Raw genomic sequence first — 23,000 nt, 5'->3', positions numbered from 1 at the left:
CTCCCCTAGAGCCTCCAGAAGAAGGCAGCCTGCTACCATCTTGATTTTAGCCCAATGAGATCTGTATTGGATTGTAAAATAACAAATTTGTGTTGTTTCAAGCCAGTGAGTTTATGGTGATTTGTTACAGCAGCAATAGCAAACTAATACAGTAAATAATGTGATTGTATAATCTTGGTCCCTTAGCACTTTTCATTAGTCTTTATTCTTAGGGTTTTAGGAGTAAAATACATCCAGCAAAGGAGAACATACAGAAAATAGTTGTAACAAAATTGCTAATACTGGGAGCTATATTTATAAAAACTTATGTGTGTCTTTTCTGATAATTGCTCAAGGATGTTGTTTAAATGGTAATTCTACTTAACAGTTAGGGCCTGATACTACCCTGTCAAGGCTTTAAGGCAGTTTTTTCTCTGCAGACTCCAGAAATGCTATAACAAATCTAAATAACACATAGATTTCTTTTCATCTGTGAGCTATTTCAGTTTGAGTACAACCATTTTTTTTTTTTTTTTTTGGCTGCGTTGGGTCTTCGTTGCTGAGCACGGGCTTTCTCTAGTTGCGGTGAGCAGGGAGATTCTCTTCATTGCAGTGTGCAGGCTTCTCATTGCGGAGGGTTCTCTTGTTGCGGAGCACGGGCTCTAGGCATGCGGGCTTCAGTAGGTGTGGCGCACGGGCTTAGTTGCTTTGCGGCATGTGGGATCTTCCCGGACCAGGGATCGAACCCGCGTCCCCTGCATTGGCAGGTGATTCTTAACCACTGCACCACCAGGGAAATCCCACCATTTTTAAATATAGTGATTCACAGGCATCCGTGTAATCATAATTCTTTAGAATATGACTCTCTTCTCCAAAGACCTCAGTGGATTAAATAAATCTCTCAAAATAGTATCAAAGAGATGGGAGTGGGGAAACCTCCGCTAAAGCTTAAGATTTTAGTCTGTTTTCATCGTTTCTATCAGTGGTTGGGCATTTTTGAGATACTTGGCCTGTGATGGGCTACTTTTGGTCAAGCATCCAGGAGAGACTATTGGCTTAATAAGAACGGGACTGTAGCATTTCCTTTAACTTTCTTAATAACAAGATTCACATTTAGATATGTTTGAAAACATTTTTGAAATGATGTGACAAACTCAAAAGTAATATATCTTCGTTTTTTTGTAAGTAGTATAAAACAAAGAGGGAAATAGATTAGAAATAATTATGTTTGCTCAATTTTATGTCTGGAAATAAACTCCAAAGGGAAGATACGAATTATACCGTTTAAACTTGGGGGCTATAATACAAATAATGGTAATATTTTTAGTAACTGACATTCACTGGATACTTAGGTGATGCTGTGCTTTGTGCTTTACATACATTTATTACATTTAATTCTCACAACAATCCTATAAGATACATATCATCATCCTCCTTTCACAAAAGATGAGGTAACTGAGGTTTTAAGTAACTTGTCCAGTGTATGAGGACTGTGTATGGTACAACTGGCGTAAGAAAACTTTATTTTAGCTTATTTTGTGACTGCCCACTTGATTTTGAATTCCAGTAGGTTTTTGAATAACTTTCTCTCCTTTCTTCCCCTGTCCTTTGTTAACAAATGACATTAGTGAACTTTACCAAGACTTTTTATTCATTTTTAAAAAAGATTTATTTTATTTTTTTGGCTGCGTTGGGTCTTCATTGCTGCGCGCGGGCTTTCTCTAGTTGCGGCGAGCGGGGGCTACTCTTCGTTGCAGTGCACGGGCTTCTCATTGCGGTGATTTCTCTTGTTGCGGAGCATGGCATCTAGGCACACGGGCTTCAGTAGTCGTGGCACGCGGGCTCAGTAGTTATGGCGCACGGGCTTAGTTGCTCCACGACATGTGGGATCTTCCCGGACCAGGGCTCGAGCCCCTGTCCCCTGCATTGGCAGGCGGACTCTCAACCACTGCACCACCAGGGAAGCCCTTTACCAAGATTTTTTGATCATTCTTATTTCTCATATCTCTTACAGCATCTGCTAGATTTTTGCTTTCTATTTGGATATGTCCTCGAAAAATATGTTTCAGTGTGGGAGTTTCTGAGAGTCTTCTGAGCCTTTGTAAAGTGCCCTTGAGGTAAATCTACAGGGAAGCAGCCCTGGGAGGAGGTAATCTCCACTTGGTGGCGGAAGGCTAGAAGACAGAGGAGTCAATGCAGGTCAGTCCTCACCCCTGCAAGGGCTCGGCTGTTCCTGCTGATTTCTGTAGTGAATGGAGCAGCAAAACCTCCAAGTTAGGCATTGTGGGGGAGAGGTAAGCTTCAGGTCTAAACAGCTCCCCCTTCTAGATGATTTCACTTGCTTCCATGGTTTCTCACTCAGGGATATTCTGGAATCCCTCCTTCCTATCATTTTTATACAATCTTCAGGGTTGATTTGGGGGAAGGGGGCCAGCAGCCCAGGCCAGCTCTCTCTGGCTTGGCAAGAGCTGTGTATTAGTCAGGGTTCAGTAGAGAAACAGAACCAATGGGCTCTGTTTAGGACCAACAGGAGCTGAGAGAGAGGGAGGGGGGAAGAGAGGGAGAGATTTGAGAGAGAGAGGCTCGTGTGATTATGGAGCTGGCAAGTCCCAAGACCTTCAGGGTGAGTCGGCAAGCTGGAGACCCAGAAGGAGCTGATGTTTCAGTTCAAATCCTAAGACAGGAAAGAAGTCACCCACTTGCAAGACAGTTAGGCAGGAAGAACTCTTTCACTCGGTGGGAGGGTATATTTAGGACTTCAACTGATTTGGCGAGGCCTACCCACATTGGGGAAGGCAATCTACTTTACTCAGTCTACCAATTTAGATGTTATTCCCCTCCAAAAACACATCACAGAAACACCCAGGATAATGATTTGCTGAATATCTGGGCACTCCGTGGCCCAGTCGAGTTGACACAAAATTCATCATTATAAACTGTGTTTTGTTTTTTCCATACATCTTCAACTACCATACCAACAATGCTACATTTATTGTTTTTCATCTTGTCTTTCACCTTGGCTAAAATTTCTAAATCAGTTTTGAAAAATAAAGTGATATTAGATCTCTATTTACTGAATTTTTTTTTTTATATATCAGAAATGTGTTTAATTTTATAAATGCTGTTTCTGTATCTGTCACTGTGGGTCTATGGGGCTTTTACTTTGACCTATCAAATGATGAAATCAGATTTCTTAATAACCAGTCTTTGCAGTTCTGCAGTATTTGATCGATTTGATCACCAAGCTTTCTATTAATATATGCAGAGTTTGCTTTATGATATTCTATTTTGAATTTTTACATTTACATTCTTGTATCAGATAACTGAACTCTGTTTTTTTCTTTTTTTCCTTTGATGTATTCTTCGGGAGTTTTGATATTACAGTTATGCTACCTTTTCAAAATGAGTTAGGAAGTGTTTATTTCACTGTCATGGGATAGTTTAAATAACTTAGGAATTTTCTATTCTTTGAGGGTTTTTAATAGAACTTGCTGCTAAAACAGTCTAGGCTAGGTACCTTTCTGCAGGAGATAGGTCGTACTTTGATGATTTTTATTTTGTCAGTGTGTATGGTGGTTATCTTATTCTGTTTGTCTTTAAAAAGTGCTAACGCTTGGACTTGTTAATTATTCCGTATTCTGGTTTACTAATGCATTTTTGCTTTTACCTTTATTAGTGTTCTCTGGTTCCCTGCAATACCCACCTTCCTTATGCCAGTGTTTTCTCGGTCCTGCAGTGCTTACAGCTGGAACTCCCAGACTGTCAGTAATGCACTGTCCAGGTGTTAGGGACTTATAGTCTCTGCCCGTAGGAGGGCGATGTAGGCAGATGGTGGCTAGGGTTGAAAGTGTAGAGAAACAGGGGGCAGAAGCTGTAGACAGTCACCTCCTTCTGGAGAAAAACAATCCCTAATGGGTGGGGTGGGTGTCTGCTCTGTCGAGTGGGGCAGGCTCTGAGTCATGGGCATGGAGCATTGGGAGAGCCAAAAGCATCTTTCTACATTTTGTTCAGGTGGGTTACTTTTTCATGAACCAAATCAAGATGTGTCATGAGTTCATGTTCAACATACGTATCAGTTTCTCCTTGACTTTGGTAATGGTTTATCTTAATTTTTATTGCTATGCGGGTTTTTTTTTATCTGTATCTGTTTCTTGATGGAAATTATTGAGCAGCTGTCAGAGGCTTTGGTGGGACTGGCTAGCCAGGTGCTTCTTTGCACCTGGAATAGGGAATGAGCCATTGAAAGATGCTTGAGAGGTATTTAATCTCCTCACAAACAAAATAATCCCAAGGAACTGTGGCACTTTACTTTTTAATATAACAGTAAACATAGAAATTAAAAATAAATGTAAATTCGTCATGAACATTGAGTTTGCGGGACCTCTATTGCTACTACTACTGTTTGCTGCTCTTCGCCTTTGGTATCTCCATCTCCCCCTCCCCTCCCCTCCCCTCCCCTCCTCATGTCTGTAAAATAATACATAATTTAGATGATCTCTGAGATTCCTTTGAGCTGCTATTCTATGATTTGGATTTTCCTGTGTGGAAATCTAAATGAGAATGTCTGAGAAAAGCTTCTTACTAAACTCGGTCTGCCCTTAACGATGTACTTGTGTTTTCACTGGTCTTTATTAGGTGCCCACAGTTTTGTTAGGTGAAGTTCAGAACAGTGAAAAGGCATAAACCCTGCTTCTGAGGATCTTGTGATCACCAAGGGGTATTGGGAAGAAAGGGAACGAGGGTTTTGTTGGCTTTAGTGGCGGAAATTGTCCACCTGGATGGCATATCTTGAAGATGGGTCAGGTTATTCCATGTGGCTGGAAGGAAATGAAAAGCTTATTTGCTTTTCTCATTTCCCCCCCTCCTCTCTATATTCTTAGTGCTTTCCCAATATAAACTCCTCCTTGAATTGAACATGAAATTCTGATACTACAGAGCAAAGGAGAGATCAGGGTTTATGAAGACTGCATATCTTGTGAATCTTAAGTAGAGCTCTTCAATGATTAGAGGCTCAACTTTTTCTCACTTTTCTAGTCAAAGTGTTAAACAGGAAGGAGAGCAGCTTTAAGAGATAAGAATCTTAGTTCAGGGGCTTCCCTGGTGGCGCAGTGGCTGAGAGTCCGCCTGCCGATGCAGGGGACACGGGTTCGTGCACCGGTCCGGGAAGATCCCACATGCCGCGGAGCGGCTGGGCCCGTGAGCCATGGCCGCTGAGCCTGCGCGTCCGGAGCCTGTGCTCCGCAATGGGAGAGGCCACAACAGTGAGAGGCCCACGTCCCGCTCAAAAAAAAAAAAAAAAAAAAAAAAAGAAAAAAAAAAAAGAATCTTAGCTCAGTAGATACAAAGTTTTGAAGAGGATGTTGAACAGTGGTTTTAAAAATATATAAATATAATAATTCTATAATAAATATAATGCATATTGATTTTAGCAGGTTTAGAAAATATTGGCAGTAGCTCACAGTAATGATTTTTATTTGCCAACTTCTTAATGGTTACAGCAACCCTGTGATGGGAGTCCTGTTATCACTGTCATTCTACAGATGAAGAAACCGAAGCTTAGGGAGGTTACTATTGATATTTTGGTGTTTATTCTTCTCATTTTCCCCTAACACGTGTATATGAATTTCTTCAATAACACTTGGATCATGCAAAGCAGGTTTTTATGACCTCCTTATTCACCTAATAAGACGTTTTGAGAACCTTTCCCTTTGTTATTAAATCGTCTTTGAAAACAGATTTTAGGGTCTGTGTCATATTTGATCTCATGAAATTTATTTAACCCAGGGTTTCTTGACCTTGGCACTACTGGCATTTTGGACCAGATAATTTTTTGTTCCGGGAGATTGTCCTGTCCACTGTAGGATATTTACCATCATCCCTGGTCTCTACCCCACTAGATACCAGTAGCTTCTTCTCCCCCAACTCAGTTGTGACAACAAAAATGTCCCCAGACATTGCCAAGTAAATGACTTGGAGGGTGGACAAAATTACCTCCAGTTGAGAACCACTTATTTAACCATATGCATTTTAAGCTTTAAAAAATAATATATGCATATGAGTAGACTCATCGGAATTTTCTATCTATATGAAAAAGTTAGACCCATGTCATCTAGATTACATTTATCAGCTCCTAATTTCAGCTACTTGTTTTTGATTAATATGTGTTTTCAATAATAGCAGTATTGCTTGAAAGTAAAAAAGTTAACAACATTATTTGCATTCATATAAGAATGTAATTGCTTGTCTGTCACCAGTCTGATGGAAAGGCATCCTGGGAGCTTTGACCACAGTTGTTTTATTGTAGATGAATTCCATTATCTCCATGTCACTTTCTTAAAAAGTTTGGTCATTGAGGCAGCTGTAATACCTTGTGTTATTAATGGAAACCAGAAGTTACTCTCTTGGCTTGTTTATGTCGTTTTCTTGATAGGTTTTGACATTTTAGGAGGCTCTATGAAGCCATCTTTCCTACCAGACAGTCATCTTTTTGTGTAAGTAAAATCATCCTTTTGTAATAGAACTGTCACCTATAACAGTCAATAGTGGGACTTGCCCTTTTAAGGAGGTGACAGTCATTTGGGGAGGGGGCAAATACAAAGTTAATAAAAAGGTCCTAATTTCTTGATGAATTTTGAATCTTACAGTTCGTCTGTTTTGTACAGCTTTTCTCATCATGAGCCTCTTCTACTGTTTCTGGAAAAGCTCCAGACTGATATGACGTAGGTGGAGATGTCCTTTCTTGCCCATGTACATTTACTTGTAACGTAACAGTTTCAAATAAATGCATATACACAATAATAAATAGTTCTTGACTATTTATATTACCTTTGTTGATAGTAACATTGATGCAGTTACTGTTGTCGTGAATAGCTCTGTTCCTTAAAAATTTGTTAGTTATGTTTTTGAGACATAAATTGTGCGTTTTGATTGACTTACAGTGTAATTTCAGTTATGCTTTAAAAAATTCTTATTTGTATCTGGCACCTACTGTGTTTTATTTTTTTCTTCTCCGTCTATCTCCTCTAATAAATAGTGATCAAAAAGAAATATTTTAATATATCATGGGGCTTATTATGAAGTGAATTATTTGTTAAGAGAGAAAATGGTTTCAAATACAAATTTTCTAAAGTTCAAATGTCTGACACTAGATTTTGATAGCTTTTTAAAAATACTTTAAACTTATAAGGGTGACTACCAATTTTGAGTATTTCAATTCTTATTAAAGTAACTAGAATTCTAGACACAATGTTCTAGAGGAAGAAAACCTTTATACTTTCAGACCGATGGCTGATTATTGATTTGCTTTTTATTAAGACTTGGTGTTTTCCTGTGGAAGTTCAGACTGTTTTTTTTTTTTTTTTTTTTTTTTTACACAATGAGAATTTTGTTTTGTTTTTGAGGATGTTAGTGTTCCCTATTGTATCTAGCTTTAAAACATTGGATATTTATTAAAAGGATTTGCCCCTGGTCAGATGTAGTTGATGATGAGATCAACTAATCCATTCATCTTATTAAAACTCCTAGAGGTTCAACTGAGGTCTTTCTCATAGGTGAGGCTGGATGTGATGAAGGGCATCTCCATAGAGTGAGGTTGTGAATTGCCCAGGAGTTCTCATTGACTTAACTTGGACTTTGTAAATAGCTCACTCCTTCAGTATATCTAGTATCATTTTGTTTTGTGAAAAAAACCCAAACAAGACAAAACTGTATTTTAACAAAGAACTGATATCCAGAAATAACATTTTAAGTTCTATATTAATAGGAACAGTAGAAAATGTAATGATCTTTCTGTGAACCCCCTGAATTCATATGACACACTTTTTTTAAAAAAAATAAAATTCAGGTCTTCATTTGAACTGTCACAGTGGTACATAAAATGTACTGATGTGGGGCTTCCCTGGTGGCGCAGTGGTTGAGAGTCCGCCTGCCAATGCAGGGGACACGGGTTCGTGCCCCGGTCCGGGAAGATCCCACATGCCGCGGAGCGACTGGGCCCGTGAGCCATGGCCGCTGAGCCTGCGTGTCCGGAGCCTGTGCTCCACAAAGGGAGAGGCCACAACAGTGAGAGGCCCGCATACCACCAAAAAAAAAAAAAAAAAAGTACTGATGTGTGAAAGATGTGGATAGAGTTAAAACAGTATGAAAAATTGGTTATAAACACCAAACTATTTTTTCTTGTACACAAAATTTAAAATATCAGGTGAAAAGTACAGTATTCTCGTTGGTTACATAAGTCTAAGTTAGGTGGCGGGACTTCCTCTGTGTAAATTTACCCTGTGGTGTTAGTAACAAATTACTAAATAGTTTTTGAGGCAGAAATCTTTAATTGCCTTAGTCTGTTGTCCCCAAAAGCAATTCTTTCACTTTTAAGTTCAAAACTCAGTAAAAAATGACCGTGATTAGAAATTTATTTTCAGATAGTGTTTTAGAGTCCTATACGATGATCTAAAGGACCTGTCTTTAATTAAAAGTGCTATACACTTAGTGAAAATCCATGTTAGTTGAGGAATTGATTCTTTTTAAAGGAAAGCTGCAGATTTTTCTTGTATGGGTAAATGTCACTCTGTTCATATCTTCGCTTAAGCTGCAAGTCAGGACTTGTACTATTCCTCTAGGTTGTCATAGAAACGCAGTTAACTGTCATCTCAACTCAGACTGTTGATGGTTTTATTTGTAGGCTTGCAAGATTATTAAAATTTAACAAAAATTATTGATTTGCTTTTTATTAACACTGGGTTGTTTTCCATGGAAGTTCAAATTGCATGAAAGTCTTTTTTTCTGTTTATTTTTACAGTGAAACTCTATGAAATCTACCTGGTTTTTTTTTTAATGTTTTTTTTATTTAAAATGTGATATATAGTCTGCAGCAGTGGAATAACCTCTGCGAATTGTATTTTTGAATCACTTTCCATTTTCTTTGTTTACGGCAAGCAGAAAACACCTTTAAAAATTCACCTTTACCCCGCTTTTAACTTAACATAAAAGATACCTGTCAGAAAAGCGTGAAATGCTACGTCAAGTGCCTAATATTGGAGTTTTCATTTTATTTATGGTTTTCGAAGCCTAGCACAAATGCTTCAGTGAACTGTGCTGTGAAAGTATTTATTTTTCTATATTTATGTGCGAGAAATTATTTAGTTTTCACTTATAAATAAGACAGGCAAACCTTATTTACCGTAACTTTACCTAATGGTCCGTGGATGAGTGCTTTTATGCAAAATAGTCAAGAGGCTAGAATTAACTTTTCACATTGGATGCACATTTGATGTCTAGGCCTGAACAACATGTGGCATCTTATTATAAAGACTAACATTCAGGATTCAATTTGTATTTAACACATTTACTTCAGAATGCACACATCCTGCCTTTGCTACATTCAGTGTTAGCTTTGAAGTGACTCCTATTTCTTGCTTGTAGATACATAAGTAGAAGTGTTTATTTGTTGCTTTTTCTAATTTTCTTTTTTCTAGGTTTTTTAAGACTTGGTTAATTAGCTATTTGATATTTTATTTTAACAACAGGTCACTTTTGGACATGCAGCAACTCCTTGGGTTGGGGTGATTATCGCAGTTACCTTTTTAAAGAAGGGTAGGTCTTTTAAAGAACCATGAACATGATACTTCCTTTTGTGGCTGTTAGTTCTTAGAGTTCTTCGTGGAAAGTTAATAGTAGGTAGACCATCTTTGATTTTAACACCCTTTTACTAAATAACCAACTAATAGCTTGTGTATACTTGGAGAAGAAAATTTAAGACAGCTCATCAGTAGACATGGAATATTGATTTTTTAAATTAAACCAGGTTTATTGCTCTTAAAATTTTACTACTCCTCTTGTAGCTAGTCTGCATGATGGCCCCTGGTGATCCTCACCTCCTATTATTCCTGCCCTCGTGTCCTCCCTTCCCACACTGAATCCCGGCTGGCCTGCATCATCAACGGAATATTGCAGAAGCATCAGTGTGTGACCTCTGAAGCTAGGTCATATATAACATTAGGGTTTCCACTATGCATATCACTCTGGGGAAGCCACCTCTGCCACGTCCTAAGGACACTCAAGCAGCCCTTTGGAGAAGTCGAGGAGGCCAGCAACTGAAGCCTTCTGCCAACAGCCAGCCCCAACTTGCCACCCATTTGAGTGAGCCATCTGGGAAGCCAGTACTCTAACCCCAGTCAATTCTTCAGATGCCCAGCTCACACCTTCCCTGCAACCCCATAAAAGATCTTGAATCTGAACCACCCAGCCAAAGCCACTTCTGTATTGTTTACCCACTGAAACTCGGTTAAATAATACATATTTATTGTTGTTTTAAGTCAGTAAATGTTGGAATAATATGTTATGCATCTATAGATAACTAATGCACCTGCTAAAGAAACACATTTTTAAGCATTTCCTATTGATCACATAGTTTATAGTTTATAGTTGTAGGCATGAAAATTGTGGAGGCTTCTGTTGTGATTTGTAGTGTAATTTTTATAGGAGTTTTTATATAAGACATTGACATTAGAGCATTCATAACTGAATTTGAATTTTGGCTTTACTTTCTACCCACTGTGTATCTTAAGGAAATTACCTAAAATTTCTGATCATCAGTTTTTACTGAAAATCTGTAAAATGGGATAATGATATTCAACTCCCCATAATTTTTTTATGTCAGGATGAAATGAGATACCTATTAAGTCTGTAGCATGATGTTTGATATATCTCATCCTTTCTATGTAACTAGAAATTAGCCCCTTTCCATGTGAAGCTGCAGGTCTTTGCCCCAGGGGTAAAGACTTCTGTAAGCATCTGAGTTTGTGGTCTCTGTGTGACTGTTTATTAGTATTATAATCTTTAAGAGGCCCAGGACTTACTACTCTGCAAGTTATTTTTCTTTTACATAATTTTCTTTTTACTGTGATGAGCCTAGGTGTGATTTTCTTCATATTTCCTGCTTGGGTTTGCAGAGCTTCTTGAACTTGTGGGTTGATGTCTTATCAGTTTTGAAAATTCTCAGTTGTTCCCTCTGTAAATGTTCTTCCTGTCTTTCCTCCCTCCCATTTTCCCATTTTCTCTATCCTTGTGGGATTATGTTGAAAAGTATGTTAGCCCTTTTTCCTGTGTTCCACATATCACATATACTTTTTCTGTATTTTCCATCCATTTTCCTTCTCTGGCCTTCCCTTTGGATATCTTTTTTTCTTTTTTTAATATTTATTTATCTATTTATTTATTTTGTCTGTGCCAGGCCTTAGTTGTGTCATGCGGGCTCATAGTTGTGGCATACGTGTGGGATCTAGTTCCCTGACCAGGGATCGAACCTGGGCCCCCTGCATTGGGAGCACAGAATCTTACCCACTGGACCACCAGGGAAGTCCCCCCTTTGGCTATCTTTTGACATGTTTTCCATCTCACTAATCCTGTCTTCTGCTTTGCTAATCTTCTGTTGAGCCATCTATTGCGTTCTTAATTTCAGTTACATTTTTCAGTTCTAAAATTTTCATTTTGATTCTTCTTTACAGATTACAGTTCTCTATTGAAAATCTCCCTTTTCATCTGTCTTATTCATCTTTTCCTCCCTCCCTCCCTCGCTCCCTTCCTTCCAGAACATACTAGTTATAGTTATGTTAAAGTCCTTTTCTTCTAACTCCGGTTAGTAGGTCACCCATGGGTCTGTTTTTACAATATTTTTTCTCCTTGATTTTCAGTCATTTGGTCCAGTCTTGTGGTGCACTTGGTAATTTTTTATTGAGTTCTCGGTATTGTAAGTGAAGAATTGTAGAAGTCCCCATAGTATTCTTTTTCCAAGGGGTCAACCTTTTCTTTACTGGGCAGATGGGTTGAGGGTTACGTACCTTACTCCAGTCAGCGATTGAACTGAGTCGAAGCTAGACAGAAGTTTGGGGAAGCTATTGTGCTTATATCCTGGGGACCAGGAGTCCCAAATGAGAGCCTGTGGTATTCACCAGGATCTCATTTCCCGATGGCTCCTGAACTCTATTTGTTCTCTTCCCAGCATATCAAGGCAGTGAGTTTGCATTTTTGACACTTTCTGTTTAGCTTTTTCGTCTCATACCTTATGTAGCTTTGGAAATTCGCAGTTGTCCTTTGGAGAAAAGTGGCTGTGTAACAAACTCACTTCTTTGCCTCTGTCTTCCACTGGGGTCTTAGCCCATCAGGTCTCCAGTCCCCACAAGTACCAGAAGGTTTGCTGTTTTCCATCCTCCCAGGAGTGGACATCTTTCCAGGCAGAGATTCTCAGCCTCTGGTTGATAAATGCTTCCATGAAGAATGGCTGTAGAATGCCAGCTCACCTCTCCATGGTTTGTTCACCATCTTGGAGTCCTGACTCTTCTAGTTCAGGTTGCCTCAGCAGCCCTTTAATTGATGCCTTATAGTGATGTTTCTCTATAGTTCATTAAGCCTTCCTAGTTATTCTGGGTGAGAACATTGATGTGCCTCAGTCTACCCAAATGTTAGCTGGAAGGTGAGGACTACACAATTATTTTTGAAGGAAATATCAATGATTAGATTATTTTTGTGAACTTCTCTTTTGGCCAGCTTTATCCAATCATAGGTGTTGGTATATGCATATTTTCTTGTTTCTCATTACATACTGATGAAGTAAAATGGAATATTTTTCTGAATCATTGTAATAATTTTTATAACTATCCTTGATTATTAATTCATGGCCATTATAGTCAACATAGATTCCTAACTTTATTTTATAACTCTGAGGATTAAGGATGTCTTATGATTCTGTATCAACAGTGAAATTGAACATATAAAGTTAGTGATAATATTGAATACATATAAAATGATTGAGTCAACAGTGAATATTCTAACATAACAATGAGAGTCAACAGTGAATATTCTAACATAAACTAAATAATGACTGTTCATGGTTTACCAGTTATTTAAAATAAATATTAAAATATTTTTTCTGAAGAGTAATGTATAGTTTATTTTATATAAAATTTCTAATTTTCTCTCACTTTGACTTAATTTTTATAATTATATTTTTCTGGGCTTCCCTGGTGGCGCAGTGGTTGAGAGTCTGCCTGTCGATGCAGGGGACACGGGTTCGTGCCCTGGTCTGGGAAGATCCCACATGCCGCGGAGCGGCTAGGCCCGTGAGCTATGGCCGCTGAGCCTGCGCGTCCGGAGCCTGTGCTCTGCAACGGAAGAGGCCACAGCAGTGAGAGGCCCGCGTACCACAAAATAAATAAAAAAAATAAATATTAAAATATTTTTTCTGAAGAGTAATGTATAGTTTGTTTTATATAAAATTTCTAATTTTCTTACACTTTGACTTAATTTTTATAATTGTATTTTTCTAATTAGTATGAGATATTCTCAAATCTGACAAAAATACTTGTAATCTTGAAATGCAAAATTCATGTCTTTTAGAGGTTTATTATATTCCTGTCTCACTGCTGTGTTTTATGTCCATTAGGGCACACTGACAACCATTTTGCCCATACGCTATTTATTGACTTTGTTTGCGTAGTCAGACAGACAGTATTGTATTTAATATGCTAAAGTTGACTATTGTCAGCAGTGAGTATGTATAGTCCTCTTTCCAGCTTTTGAATTTATTCTGCCATTGAAGTTGTAGCAGTTGATAGACCAGTTGGAAAAATGAAACATGAGCATCTTAACCTTTAGCTGTAGTTGGGTTGCTGACAGTCATTAAGGGAACCATCTCTGGTTCCCCCTTACAATGTGTGTTTTGAGTATTTGAGTCTTTCAAATAAGTCCTTGAGGGCTGTCATTTTCTCTGCTCTCTGTGCAGGAAGAAGAGAGTGAAGAGGAGCCCAAACTGAAGTATGAAAGGCTCTCCAATGGGGTAACTGAAATCCTTCAGAAGGATGCCGCTAGCTGCATGACAGTCCACGACAAGGTAAGGTGGCCCATGTAGAGGATTCTGCTGTGAGTTGTTTCCGTGGTAAGTTTGTTGATACTTTGGAGTCTGGGTGCTTTGCATGGTGGGTTTTTTTTTTTAACAGTAATCGTGTCTCCTTTCCATTCTTCCTCTCTCCTTTCTCGCCAACAAAAAACCAAAACAACAAGCAGAGATATTATATAAATGCATTTGTACACACACACACCACCCACTGCAAGGGTATATCAAGTAGGATTCAGACGATAATGGATGTGAAAGGTTTGTAGCAAGTGGTTCTCAGAAACCCTAGCACTTAATTCCTCAGCTCTTAAGTAGCAGAGTAGGAAAGTGTTAAGATGAGAAGTATTGTGGAGCTCATTGCTTTCGTGAAAGTAGAAGAGATTCCATTGGAGGCCTTAGGAATCAGCAGCAAGGCCCCAGATGATTACTTATCTATTATATGAATGAATGAATAGATTCCACATCTGGGTTTTCGCTATAACAAAGCCCCCCCACCAACTTTCTGAATCCAGGCTAAGTACTATACAGGTACTTAGTACTATATATGCTTAGCCCATTCTTAGACCAAAACAATCTGGGTCATAATTGGAATATCAGAGGCCAGGGAGTTTCACCCATTGCTCTGTCTTCCCTATCAGCCCTGTGAGTGAGCCTTGGTACCTCCACAAAAGGCAGACCCCCAGCTCTGATCCATCTCCTGGCTTTATCCCTTTGTTACCAGCAGTATTGTCCCATCCTCCTCCTTACCTCCACCCAGTTCCCCTTTACTACCAATTTCATTCCACTGTAAACAGATTCCTGCACTTGCTCAGCACGGCAGTAGTATATGTGCTGTCTGTTTGGTTTTTCCAGAAACCCCCTCCTTCGGCCCCGTTTCATCTCTCTACCCTTAAGGCCACACTCTAGAGGGTGTCCGTCGCTGGGACTTGAGGATCTTTTGGGCAGTGCTCTCTTATCCTTTGTTCGTTGAAGCTATTGTGTTCATCTTCCCACTAACCCTGTTTTGTGACTTTGTGGAGCCCTGATCTCTAATCCATTCTTTCTCTTTCTTTCTGTCAAGTGGTCAACTATCCTAAGTTAACTTTACCAGCAGATTCAATTCTCTAATGGCCCTGACCCTCATATGCCCCCCGTCTACACTCAGCTCCGAGTCAGTGCTCAGATGACCAAAGCTGCCCGCCACGTGCTGGTACACGTTGCGTGCCGAGGTGCACATGCCACTGAAAGGGCTGATATTTATTTGTCCTTCATCAGTTCCTCCAGTCCCCAACCCGCCTCTTCAGTCACAATCCCTTCACTCTCAGAGGATGATGTCATTTCTATTTAATTAAGGAAACGGTAACTACCAAGCATGATCAGCCTCAATTCCTGACCCCTTCCCCAGCTCATCTGAATCCACGTCCATCCTCCCCCACAGGAGCTGTTCTTCCCCCTGCTCAAGGACCTTTTTGTCCACTTCTTTACTTCCCCTCCCCTCATTTCCTCCCTTCTCTCCTAGCGATCAGGCTATGTCATGGAGCAGACATAACTCTAGCCCCACGTGACTACTGATCTAATTTCTGAGTCTGTGAATGAACCTTTTTTGCATGTTTCATATACATGGAATCATACATTGCTTGGTCTCTTGTGTCTGGCTTCTTACAGTTACTATCATGTTTTTGAGGTTCACTTGTGATGGAGCACGTATCAACACTTCATTCCTACTTATTGCTGGATAATATTCCACTGTATGGACAGAACACACTTTGTCCATTCACCAATTTGTGGAAATTTCGATGCTTTTGACACTGTGGATCTCACCTTTCTTAAAACTTCCTTATCATGACACCATTTTCTTATCACTTTCTTGATCATTTCTGTTATTCCCTTCTGGTTTTCTTTCAGTTTCTTTCACTTCTACTTTTCCCTTACACATTAGTTTTCCCAAGATTTGGTCCATTGGCCACATGTCTTCTAAATGTGTACTTTTCTTTTTTTTAAAAAATAAATTTATTTATTTGGCCGTGTTGGGTCTTCGTTGCTGCACGCGGGCTTTCTCTAGTTGTGGCGAGTGGGGGCTACTCTTCGTTGCGGTGCGTGAGCTTCTCATTGTGGTGGCTTCTCCTGTTGCCGAGCACGGGCTCTAGGCAAGCGGGCTTCAGTAGTTGTGGCTTGCGGGCTCTAGAGCGCAGACTCAGTAGTTGTGGCGTACGGGCTTAGCTGCTCCACGGCATGTGGGATCTTCCTGGACCAGGGCTCGAACTCGTGTCCCCTGCATTGGCAGGCGGATTCTTAACCACTGCGCCACCAGGGAAGACCAAGTGTGTACTCTTCTTGATATTTAAATTTCTTGATTTCTGTGGCCACCTCCACCCTGACCCTTCCAAGAATAGCGTGCTTATTAATCCAGGTGCCTCCTACACAGCTCTACCTTTGGTTCTGTTTTTACCTGAGACTCACCATGTCCATAATGAGCTCATCTTCTTTTCCCTTCCTTCCCTTGCCTCTGTAGTTTTTGGGTTCTCTGCCCCATTTGGTGGCATCACCTAAGCCAAAGCTGACTCCTTCTCTCCTTCCGCCCAGTCATTCCCTAAGTCCTGGTGGTTCTCTCACCACCCCGGCCCTAGCCAAGGCCCTCATCTTCTCCTAGCTGTACTTGTGTGCCTCTCGTTTTTCTACCGAGATCTGATTTTCATCATCCAGTAAATAAAAGTCTGAGCTCCTTCATGTGGTGTTTAAGGTCCTCTGAGATCTCGCCTCCTTGTGTGATTGGCCCCATATCTGACCACTTTCTGCCACAAGTGCGATGGTCTGGCAGCAACTCCTGACTCTTCTTACTCACAACATCTCTTCTGCCTGGATTCTACCCCCATGTCACCTGCTTGAGTCTACTCCCATGCTGAGTCAAAGATCTTTTAGTACAGTCATTCATCATTTCTCCCTGGAACTAAGGAACACACCGTGAACCAATCTATTTTCTTTCAGATTTGATTTCATCCTAGTCCATTTTTAACACTTCTTTCTACTGAAATAATCTTCCAGGAATTCAGATCTGATCATGTACTCCCCCTCCCTAGAATTCTGTATTGGCTTCCTGGTGTCTTCATGATTTGGACACATTCCCCCACCCACCCACCCACCCCAAACACACACTCACTTTGTTACCTTTCATCTCTCCATAAATATTCCCCGGTGGCGCAGTGGTTAAGAATCCGCCTGCCAATGCAGGGGACACAGGTTCGAGCCCTAGTTCGGGAAGATCCCACACGCTGCGGAGCAACTAAGCCCGTGCACCACAGCTACTGAGCCTGCGCTCTAGAGCCTGCAAGCCACAACTACTGAAGCCCGCATGCCTAGAGCCCGTGCTCCTCAACAAGAGAAGCCACTGCAGTGAGAAGCCTGCGAGCCGCAACCACGAGTAGCCCCCGCTCGCTGCAACTAGAGAAAGCCTGCACGCAGCCACAAAGACCCAACACAGCCAAAATTAAATAAATAAATAAATAAATAAATAAATAAAACCCTTCAATGGCTCTCATTACACGCAAGATGAAGTCTGAAAAGTTTAAAAAAAAAAAAAAATTCAGAAGTCTCCTGTTAACCAACCTTGCCAATCTCATTGCCTGTCTCCTGCCCTGGATGCTTCCACCATATAAAACTATTTGTGATTTTTTTGCCTTTGTCCTGCTTTTTATGTGACTACATGCCTTTGTGCAAGTTGTATCCACGCTGTCTAAAATGGTCTTTACCACAAGCCTGCCCCATCTGCCTCAGTGTCTGCTGTCTAACACTCCTCCTTCAAAGTTGACCCTTGAACAACATGGATTAGAACTGCACGGGGTCCACGTATACATGGATTTTTTTCAGTAGTAAATACTACACGGTCCCTGGTTGGTTGAATCTGTGGCTGTAGAACCACTGATCTGGAGGAACCGTGGATCTAGAGGGCCAGCTATAAGTTACATGTACATTTGCAACTGCAGGAAGGGTGGGTGCCCCTAACCACCCCCCAGATTGGTCAAAGGCCAACTATCTACTATTAAAAAAAATGTGTCTAAGTGGACCCTCCCAGTTCAAACCTGTGTTGTTCAAGAGTCAATTGTACTTACTTTTAAAGCATACTCGAAAAATTTAATCTTAATCAGTTTTTTATTTCTGTCTCCATCATTTTACCATCATCCTTTTAAGTCACACGTGCTTATTGTCTAAGCATATCATAGGTGCTTTGTGTGTGTGTGTGTGTGTTGAATAAACCACCAAATTGATGAAAAGGAGAACAAAGTTTGCCTCCCCAGAGGTCAAACTTTATTAACACCATACTTAATCCAACTTGGCCAAGGAGCCTGACGGTGGGAACTGTAGTCAGACTAACTTTGAGAACATGCACTCTTGATCTGAGGCTCATGTTTCTATCTACCGGGCTTCTGATCCAGTTGAGAGTATTTTAGCTCTTAATTCTGGCCCTAGCTCTGCCACTCATTGACTGTCTCCAGGGAAGTCACATCAACTCCCAGAACTTATTTCCTTATGTGTAATTGAAGGCAGTCCATGCTCTAACGCTTTGAATGCTGTAAAGTGCTAGGTGAAACATAGATAATTACTGTACAGCTGAACACATTTGAAATGTGCTACTTCTTGTTTCTTTCGTGGTGTCCAAAAGACTGCTTATTGCTTCTTCTACCTGTTTACTTACAAAAAGTCCAACTGTTCAAAGGAAAAGCAGTTATGCTAGTGGATGGTTCAGAAGGATTCAATGCCCAAATGATAGTTTATCAAATTGAGTCAAGTTTCTGTATTTAAACAGGAAAGGGACTCATTAAATTATGTTTATTCTTTGCCCATGCTGGATTTTAAGTGCTCTCAGGTTAAAAGAAAAAAAATTCAATAGTTACAAAAGCACAGAGCTTTTCATGTCTGGAAGGAGGGTCATATTTAAAGGATTTATATTTATGTTTGTGATTTGTGGCCAATTCTGCATTTTTTTCTTATATTTTAAGTAGTCGAAAGCAACTTAAAAACTTTCATTTCATTAGCAAATGAAAGTATGACTCATTAATAGTTTTGGTAGTTAAATTTTTAAGAACTATACGATTGCCTTATCAAACTTGATTGTTTTTTGTTTTTTTTTCTTTTTTATAAATTTATTTATTTATAGTAGTGGCACATGGGCTTAGTTGCTCCGCAGCATGTGGGATCTTCCTGGACCAGGGATTGAACCCGTGTCCCCTGCATTAGCAGGCAGATTCTTAACCACTGCGCCACCAGGGGAGTCCCAAACTTGATTGTTTTAAGAGCACATAAAGTTATTTCTAAAATGGAGCAACAATAATTTATCTAATCCAAATGATGAAATGTTTTCCTAAAGAAAAGGTAGCTTGTCATAAAAACCACTGCATTTTTTTTCAAAGATGTTCTAAAGTAATTATAGTTTTAGGTTGAAATCATACAATCAAAATAATTATTTTATGTTTCCTTTCTGTCTTAAGTATTAAATGAATTAAACTAGTAATTTTGAAAAGAAAAAAGGAAAGAATTAATATTTGGGGTAAAGTACTCTGTATAGAACCTTTAAAACTTTGATAAACTATAATTGGAAGTTCAAGAATGGCCTTCACAGAGATATCAGAGAATGACCCAGTATTAAAGCATTGGCCCTCTTGGTTTTCTTTCTTTCTTTCTTTCTTTTATTTTTTTGTTTTTTGACTTTTGGCCGCGCCATGCAGCATGTGAGATCTTAGTTTCCAGACCGGGGATCGAACTTGTGCCCCCTTCATTGGCAGCGTGGAGCCTTAACCACTGGACCGCCGGGAAAGTACCCCCCCCCCTTAGTTTTCTAACAAAGTAAATACAGTGTTTATGAGGAGAGTCAATACTGTCGAGTACTTGGGTGTAGTGAGCTTTTAAAACCCATTCATTCTTTTACCATAGGTGGCCTCAGAATGGAGTATTGTTTGTAACTAGTATTATGTGGTATTTTTCTATTCAGATATTTTCAGAGTGTCACTGTGGAGAAGAAATTACACCCCTCTGAATCCTCTATTTCTAATTAGAATGTTCTTTTGCTTTGGAGGAAGCAGCCCTGTTTGGTTTAAATATTCAGACTCATTCCCCTCCCCCCCGAAAATTACCTCTTCCCCTGCCCTTTCCAGGGCCCCGACATCGTGTTTTCAGCAGCCTTGTTGTCTGCCCTGGATGAGTAATCGGCCTGGCACCTTGTGCATTCAGGCAGCCCTGTGCAGTGGAATCGTCATACCTAGTTATGTCTGCACACCTGATGTTTTATTAACCAGTATTGATTTTTTTACCCGGCGGACTTTTTTTTCTTCATGAAAAAAAGGCAACCTTGCAGGAGTGAAAGACATTGCAGGGACTGAATTTCTAATGAACCCCCTTCTTTTCTTTTTTGTGATGCCTCTTTAATGTAGCTTTATATTTTAAGCGCCTGATCTGAAATTTCATTTTCAGTAATTCCATTCTGAGAAATCCTTTTAAATCTTGACTTTCTGTAAGGTTAATTTTTTCAAGATTGTGCTGCTTGACTGAAAAGCTTAGTGTAGTGCCTATAAATTTAAGCATTTCGTTCTAGGTTGCGATGAAGCATGTTCACATGCAACAAAATACAGAGAATTTGGAACTCTTTGAGTACTGCTTAGAGAGATAGAAGGGAAGATAAATCTCATGTCCTATTTCAGGTAGTCCTAAAGTTTCTTCTCATTTCCTTAGGGTTAGTTCAAAGAATTAAAGAAACAGTGGGAGTTATGAACAGTTTATGTCATAAAATGAATACAAAGCTCTACAGTTATTTTTGTGACAGAAAAGGATTTTTTTTTCTTTTTTGCATTCAAAAATAACATTGACACTTAATATCACACGTTTACTTTTAGAGAGGCGTTCTCATGATGACAGTATAAGTACATCTGAGCTTTTGCATCTCAGTGTGGCATGGATTTTCCTTCCTAAATAAGATTACTTTGTTGTTTGTGTGTGTGTGTGTGTGTATGTGTATGTCGAACTTAAATGATAGCACAGATTTACGCAGTTGCCATAAATTAAGGGGAGTTTACAAATCATTCCCTTCAGACGCTGAGTTCAACCGTGGGTTGGTCGTACGTTCACAGCTGAATTTTAATTTGCTGCCTCAGTCCATCAGGGCATTGTGTACAGGCCGCATGCACACCATTAGTTGTCAGTAGATGAGGGTCCTCGTGAGTCCTTCTGACAGCCAGCTTGCATGATCCCAAGAAAGAAGGCCCTGTTCTGTGATTTCCTCCAAGCTGGAAACAAGCCTTCTCAAAGGAATGTGCGTCTTCCGAGGCATCGCAGATCACTTACACATTAAGTGTCTTGACTTTGCATATGGTTTTATTACTAATTATGTATGAATGGTCCATTAAGAAACTGACCCCTGGGGCTGCCCTGGTGGCACAGTGGTTGAGAATCTGCCTGATAATGCAGGGGACACGGGTTCGAGCCCTGGTCTGGGAGGATCCCACATGCCGCAGAGCAACTAGGCCCGTGTGCCACAACTACTGCTACTGCGTGTCTGGAGCCCGTGCTCCGCAACAAGAGAGGCCACGATAGTGAGAGGCCCGCGCACCGCGATGAAGAGTGGCCCCCGCTTGCCGCAACTAGAGAAAGCCCTCGCACAGAAACGAAGACCCAACACAGCAAAAATAAATTAATTAATAAACTCCTACCCCCAACATCTTCTTTTAAAAAAAAGCATATGCCATTAAAAAAAAAAAGAAACTGATCCCTGTACCCCTCTGTTCTTCTTACAGTTCTTGGCGCTGGGCACACATTATGGCAAGGTTTATTTACTGGATGTCCAGGGGAACATCACTCAGAAGTTTGATATAGTAAGTATCCAGTATAAAATGATGTGCGAGCTAAATTTCATGCTGAAAGCCGTGCTTTGAAATATTTGTTTTAGCCATTTGTTTTTAGAGCCTAAAGAAAGGATCTTTATCGATGATATCGGAGTGCTAAGAGTTCAACTCTGAACTTTGTAATCTGTGCTAAAAAGTTTTAAAGGTGAACTTACAAAGAAAGAGGTCTGTATTTATACATAATGTATTTTCACTGGGTATCTGCTATATAAACTCCTTTTAAAAATTTATTTTTATGAATCTGTTTAATTGCAGTTCTTTAGTTAATTATAGTCATCCATTTGGCTTTAAATGAAGCATTTAAAATACTCCTATGTGTATTTGTTTTAAACTGTAACTGTAGAATGTCTAGATGAATTGTTAATCAAAAAAAAAGATTGCTTTTATTGGTGATTAATGGTGCTAATTTACATACTCTGGGGGTTTGTGGAATCCTTAAAGTGTGAACCCCCTCATTTGATGACTAATGTCGATTGTAAGTACATGCCCCATAATCTTCTCCAGATGCCAAATGTAAATTGAAAATTGATTGATCACCTTGCTGTTTCGGTTTATCTCTTCTAAATATATAAAGCTAATATTTTATGTGAATGTTCTGCGAGTTGGACTCTTAGGGGATTATATTGACTAAAAGAGAAGAGCCAGGCTTTTTATTTCTTTAATTGTGATTTGGAATCACCGAGGATGAAGGAAGTGTTGAATCTGAAGCTTGATTTTGGTGTTTAAGATGGGCTGAGAAAGTATCAAGTGTCCGTGGTTGTGTGAATGTGAACCTTTGGGATGAAAAAGGTGGTCATTTTGGGGAACATATTCCTTTTTTTGAAGAAAGCGTCAGCACTTGTTGAAAGATCCATCATAAGGTATTGGTGTAGTTTACAAAGGACACCACAGTTTCTAAAGCTGAGACGTTATATATTAAAGGTACCAGGTTGCTTTGTTTTGCTTAAAAGAAACGGAACCACAGATGATGACAGTATCCTTGGAATCTTTGGAATAGTCCTGGAAGGGAATTGTGTGCTCTAACCACTGATCCATCAGGCAAATGGTGGGTTCTTGTTTGGCTTCGGCATCCCTTTCAGACAAGAGGATACTTTTGAACCTCTGTCTTCTCCCTCCTGGACACTGGCCACCCATTTTGATGATTTAATAAACATTTGGCCTTCCCATTACCATGCATTAAAATGTGAGCTGGGGGCTTCCCTGGTGGTGCAGTGGTTGAGAGTCTGCCTGCCGATGCAGGGGACACGGGTTCGTGCCCCGGTCCAGGAAGA

At 39.8% G+C, this 23,000-nt stretch overlaps 1 protein-coding gene across 1 annotated transcript in view; it reads left to right on the top strand.

The window, feature by feature from the left end:
* VPS41 (VPS41 subunit of HOPS complex) overlaps nt 1–23,000 on the top strand; it is a 188,548-nt gene that overhangs the window by 25,947 nt on the left and 139,601 nt on the right. The window contains exons 3-4 of the mRNA XM_030871168.3: nt 13,754–13,861; nt 21,622–21,699. Coding sequence (XP_030727028.1) covers nt 13,754–13,861; nt 21,622–21,699 — 186 coding nt within the window. The remainder of the gene's footprint in view (nt 1–13,753; nt 13,862–21,621; nt 21,700–23,000) is intronic.

Source organism: Globicephala melas, chromosome 9, assembly GCF_963455315.2.
Source record: "Globicephala melas chromosome 9, mGloMel1.2, whole genome shotgun sequence".
In the NCBI taxonomy this organism is placed as follows: domain Eukaryota; kingdom Metazoa; phylum Chordata; class Mammalia; order Artiodactyla; family Delphinidae; genus Globicephala; species Globicephala melas.
Note: the sequence above shows the minus strand (reverse complement) of the source record. Positions and strands in the feature narration are given on the sequence as shown.